Here is a 6000-nt window from a genome sequence, read left to right on the forward strand (position 1 = left end):
GGGGCATCTAGGAATGTGGATTCAGGTTCTGGCTCTGTGCACATCCATTGTTATAAATAGCCTAATTACATTTTGTGTGTAATCAAAGTGAAATCATTTCAACCACTTGAATCTCAGGATTCTGTGAATATAGATCTGTCAGTCCTGGAGTAGATATGGAAATAGGGGTTTCGTTTCAATAGAGTTAGATATTTAAGGGCAGTGTCCTTAAACTAGAGTCCCCTACGTGGAGCAGGTATATCTCAAGTGTAATAATTTTAAAAGTATTTCATGCTATGGTATAGGTTTTCTTTCATATTAGGCTTGTAAAACACAGGCCTGGGTTGTTTAATCTCTGCATTGTTACTGTGCATGTGTGTATTTCAGTGCAGATGGACGTTTTGAAGGGGCCAGTACGAAAACTGTCGTCAGGTATGACGGCACTGTTACCTGGACTCCACCGGCAAACTACAAAAGTTCCTGTACCATTGATGTCACATTTTTCCCATTTGATCTCCAAAACTGTTCCATGAAATTTGGCTCTTGGACTTATGATGGATCACAGGTTGATATAATTTTGGAGGACCAAGATGTTGACAAGAGAGATTTTTTTGATAATGGAGAATGGGAAATTGTGAGCGCAACAGGAAGCAAAGGAAACAGAACCGACAGCTGTTGCTGGTATCCTTACATCACTTACTCATTTGTAATTAAGCGTCTGCCTCTCTTTTATACCCTGTTCCTTATTATACCCTGTATTGGGCTCTCGTTTTTAACCATACTTGTCTTCTATCTTCCTTCAAATGAAGGTGAAAAGATTTGTCTCTGCACTTCAGTACTTGTGTCTCTGACTGTCTTCCTTCTTGTTATTGAAGAGATCATACCCTCATCTTCCAAAGTCATACCTCTGATTGGAGAGTACCTGGTGTTTACCATGATTTTTGTGACACTATCCATCATGGTCACTGTCTTTGCTATCAACATCCATCACCGTTCTTCCTCAACACATAACGCTATGGCTCCGTGGGTCCGCAAGATATTTCTTCAGAAGCTTCCGACACTGCTTTGCATGCGAAGTCATGTAGATAGGTGCTTCAGTCAGAAGGAGGAAACTGAGAGCAGCCGTGGACCAAAAGCTTCTAGAAACACACTGGAAGCTGCACTTGATTCCATTCACTACATCACAAGACACGTCATGAAGGAGAATGATGTCCGTGAGGTCTGTGACCGCGTATATTCACAAATGCAGATCTGTTTTGATTCTAAGTCGGGCAAACAGCATGACCCTTTAGACTAAGCATAGACTGAGGGCCAGAGATGTTGACACACTGTTCTGTAAAAGATCTTTACTAACATTTCAGTTAAAACATCTGCAAAATGTAGCGTGTACACAAATCTCACGTCTCCTTTTCCCCCATCAGCATCTTGGATGACTTTTGAAAACACTTTGTGTTATGCTGACTGTTCTGTTATTCTAAGGCATAGTAATCCTGCCGTTTGGTTTTTGTCTCTGACGTGATTAACTGTTTTAATTTGATCTTCAGTAACTTTGTTTCTGGATTCTATAGTAATCTGCAGGCACAACTGTATTATAGTTTATCAAAAGTGATTTCATTTTTTAAAGAATGAGTCTAATGGAGCCTTTATAAATACAGCCAAGATATTTTTGTAGAATAAATCTTCTTGTTGTTCACTTATAAGAATGTTAGCGAAATCAAAAGCAGTAAGGTATTCTCGGGTGTTATATATTATACATCAACGTGTACAAGTGAAGCTTAGTGTAGTACTTAATAATATGCTTAATTTGCTTAAAAACAAAAATTTGCTCAAAACTTTATTATAGAAAAATAACTCACTGGCTCCTTATTTAAGGTTAATATTTCAAATGCAAGAATTGAACTATTAATACATCTTATTAATGTGATCATATTGAACTGGAGTTTTCTTTCAAAACATGTAATATTTCAGTCTTGTCACTATTCTTTATTTCTATTGTATAATATTTTTAAAGCTATGACTATAGTACTATTTTCACAATTGAATTTACTTTGAATAGTCACATTAAAATTATATGAATTCTCTCACAGATATAGAGAACAAACTAGTGGTTACCAGTGGTGAAAGGAAAGAGGGGGGAAAGGTAGGGGCAGGGGAGTAAGAGGTACAAACTACTATATATAAAAAAGCTATCAAGATATATTGTACAGCACAGGGAATATAGCCAATATTTTATAATAACTTAAATGGAGTATAATCTATAAAAATTTAGAATCACTATGTTGTACACCTGAAACTAATATAATAAAAAAATAATAAAATAGTACCTAGAATAAAAAATGTATATGAATTCTAATCTCTAAAGCTTTTTTAAATGGAAAAATTTCTAGCAGGCGTGGTAAGCAGGTGGAATGAATCCGGTAAAATAACAGCCCTCCCCACAAAGGGAGATTTGACATATGTTTCTAATAAACTTTTAAAAAATTTTTATTGAAGTATAGTTGATTTACAATGTTGTTTTAATCTAATAAACTTTTAATGCTTGTGGATCATAAAGTTTCTATTTGGTGTAAGTATAATTAGTTTATAAGGTGAAGCTATCAATGAAGTCTTAAAAAATACAGATATTAGGGGCTTCCCTGGTGGCGCAGTGGTTAAGAATCTGCCTGCCAATGCAGGGGACACAGGTTCGAGCCCTGGTCCGGGAAGATCCCACATGCCGCAGAGCAGTTAAGCCCGTGCGCCACAACTACTGAGCCTGTTCTCTAGAGCCCACGAGCCACAACTACTGAGACCACGTGCTGCAACTACTGAAGCCCGCGTGCCTAGAGCCCATGCTCCACAACAAGAGAAGCCACCACAATGAGAAGCCCGTGCACCACAACAAAGAGTAGCCCCCGCTCGCTGCAATTAGAGAAAGCCCGTGCACAGCAACGAAGACACAACACAGCCAAAAATAAATAAATTTTTAAAAATACAGATATTAGATAATGATACGGATTGAGATGGGATTTAATGAATGTCTGCAAAGTGTTGTGCAAAAGGATCCAGGCTCCTTCCAAGAGGGCCAGTAAATGGGGTTTATTTTCAGGGGAAAAACTTATAAGTAGAGAAGCAGTAGGGTGTTTATAATCCTCTAAATTCTGCATTATCCTGAAACGTGGGGCACAGTTCCTGTAGAAGACCCGGTGCTTCATAGAGAACAGGGGCTAGGGAAACTCGTGGTCAAGGAAGTGGCCTGGTGGGAGGGAGCCTATGGTGCTCGGGGCCTGGTCTCAGCCTGCCCTTTCCTTGAGGTCACTCACACCTGCTGAGCCAGCTCCCTGCTTGGGCTGCGAAAACAGGGAGGGAATGAGCTCACCAGAAGCTCTGAACTCATGAGCTTAGGTTAAAATGGTCCCTAGGAAATCCTAGGAAAATAAAGCAGGTGAGGTGAGGAAGATTAACAGCTGTTGAATATATATTATTCTGAACCAACTTTTAATTTGTCATGAAATTAACTTCAGGCTGGATTATCTTAAAAATTAAAATAAGTAAACACTACTGGGCCGAACAAGTAATAAAGATAACTGTATATAGTAAGAATTAAAAAGATGTTTTAAAGTTTATTATAAAGTATCTAAGTACTATAGTTTATTAAAATTCTATCAAAAGAACCCACTTATATTACAAGTCGACGTGTAAATTTACGGATTTTGTGTCTTAATTATTTAACGTGGTTTTTTTGTTTTGTTTTGTTTTGTTTTTGATACAGGTTGTTGAAGATTGGAAATTCATAGCCCAGGTTCTTGATCGGATGTTTCTGTGGACTTTTCTTCTGGTTTCAATTGTTGGATCTCTTGGGCTTTTTGTTCCAGTTATCTATAAATGGGCAAATATAATAGTACCAATTCATATTGGAAACACAAATAAGTGACACTTCCCTAGGGGCTGTAGTAGGAATTTAGTTAAAAGGCACATATCTCTTATGGCGCCTATAAAATTATGAAAATGTAAATTGTGTTTAAAATTTGATGCAAGCTTCAACAGATTAACAGACACTAACATCAGTTTATCATAATAGATTGCCCATTAGAACATCTACCTGCATGACTGAAGTAATAACTGGCTGAATAACATTTGATCTTTTAAAAATAGCAGCACAAAATATTATCTAAACTGTACTAGTAAAAATCTAATGTTTATATCCTGTCAAATAATTCTGCTTTGTAATCAACAGTTAAGTTCATCTTTTGACTGTGCTGGAAAATTCCTGTTGTATTTGAAGACTGATTTCATTTGGTAAAGGTACACATTTAAAAATTCTCTCCTGTATTCATTGGGTAAGAGCTAATCTTAAGTATAATATATTGCTGTACTAAATAAGCTGACTACTTGGTATGATAATGATTGAATGTGATGCTGCTTTTCTATAACCAACATTTTTAAAAAATGAAAAATGGGAATTGGGAACTCCTTTAAGGCTTACTTTATTTTGTAGATGCATAAACTGAATAATTATTAACTATTTTTACAGCCTACCTTCCATCGTGAAATCATACGATAACTCGTGTCGACATGCAGTAGCATATCCTTAACATTCATTTCAATCCTTTTGTCCACTTTTTCCCACAATTAATAGAACCACCTTCTATATAAATTCTGGTAGCATCTTTTTATCTTTGATCTTAGAAGTGTCCATGACAACTAAGTGAATCCCATTTTAAGAACACGTCTGTGGATACTACTAAATTGTTCTGTGAGAAAACCATCTTCTAAGATTAAAGGTGGTATTGTAATTATGTATAAGTACATTGTTACATACCTGTGATGTTTCAGTTTTATCTCTTTCATTCCAACAATTACAGTACTAGAATATTAGTGTTGCAAGGGCCTTTAGATGTAATCTGGTCTTAGCCTATTACTACTTACTTATTCAATACAGTATCATGTATCACAGGTAGACAAGTTAAAATTTCATCTCTACTGTCATACAGAGTGAAGTAAGTCAGAAAGAGAAAAACAAATGTCGCATATTAACGCATATATGTGGAACCTAGAAAAATGGTACAGATGAACCGGTTTGCAGGGCAGAAATTGAGACACAGATGTAGAGAACAAACGTATGGACACCAAGTGGGGAAAGCAGTGGCAGATGGGGGTGGTGGTGCGATGATTTGGGCGATTGGGATTGACATGTATACACTGATGTGTATAAAATTGATGACTAATAAGAACCTGCTGTATAAAAAAATAAAATAAAATTCAAAAAAATAAAAAAACAAAAACAGAAAAAAATTTCATCTCTAATGTCCCTGACTCAGCTATGACCAGGAAGAAAATACTGACAGAAATCTTGTATTCGATTTCGAACTCTTAGCTCTTGAGAGAACAGATGCCTTATTTATTTATAGTAAGTAACAGGTCTAAGTTCAATTCAACACTCTTTGGAAGGCAGAAGGTATTCTGTCTAATTTGCCTTTTATTTTAGGCAGGTGTTTAATGCTATTTAGTGAGTGAAACTCTCCTCGTTCAATGAGTTTCAATTGCCAGTTGGCTGTCATAGCATGTATATATCCCCGATCCCTCTTATTATATCTCCACTACTATTACTTTAAAATTTTACATGTAGGGCTTCCCTGGTGGCGCAGTCGTTGAGAATCTGCCTGCCAATGCAGGGGACACGGGTTCGAGCCCTGGTCTGGGAAGATCCCACATGCCGCGGAGCGACTAAGCCCGTGAGCCACAATTGCTGAGCCTGCGCGTCTGGAGCCTGTGCTCCGCAACGGGAGAGGCCACGATAGTGAGAGGCCTGCGCACCGCGATGAAGAGTGGCCCCCACTTGCCGCAACTAGAGAAAGCCCTCACACAGAAGCGAAGACCCAACACAGCCATAAATAAATAAATAAATAAATAAATTAATTAATTAAAAAAAATTTTACATGTAAATACATTTTATAGAAATCTTCTTTTGGCTTATTGAAACATGAGTCACAGTGGGCTGCAATTTTGTCAGTTTTATTTTTGCATAGGAAAAACATCATA

General features: G+C 37.1%; 1 protein-coding gene across 6 annotated transcripts in view; it reads left to right on the forward strand.

The window, feature by feature from the left end:
- Positions 1–5230, forward strand: part of CHRNA5 (cholinergic receptor nicotinic alpha 5 subunit) — a 52894-nt gene extending 47664 nt beyond the window's left edge. For 2 of the 6 annotated variants that reach the window (XM_059912676.1, XM_059912677.1), the window contains 2 exons: positions 367–1198; positions 3731–5229. In XM_059912676.1, coding sequence (XP_059768659.1) covers positions 367–1198; positions 3731–3892 — 994 coding nt within the window. In that variant the 3' untranslated portion in view covers positions 3893–5229. Of the gene's footprint in view, positions 1–366; positions 1762–3730 lie in introns of those variants that run through there. The other 4 variants (XM_059912673.1, XM_059912672.1, XM_059912675.1 and 1 more) reach the window with 4 other exon arrangements.
- The last annotated feature ends 770 nt before the right edge of the window (positions 5231–6000 follow it).

This window comes from Balaenoptera ricei, chromosome 2 (genome assembly GCF_028023285.1).
Source record: "Balaenoptera ricei isolate mBalRic1 chromosome 2, mBalRic1.hap2, whole genome shotgun sequence".
In the NCBI taxonomy this organism is placed as follows: domain Eukaryota; kingdom Metazoa; phylum Chordata; class Mammalia; order Artiodactyla; family Balaenopteridae; genus Balaenoptera; species Balaenoptera ricei.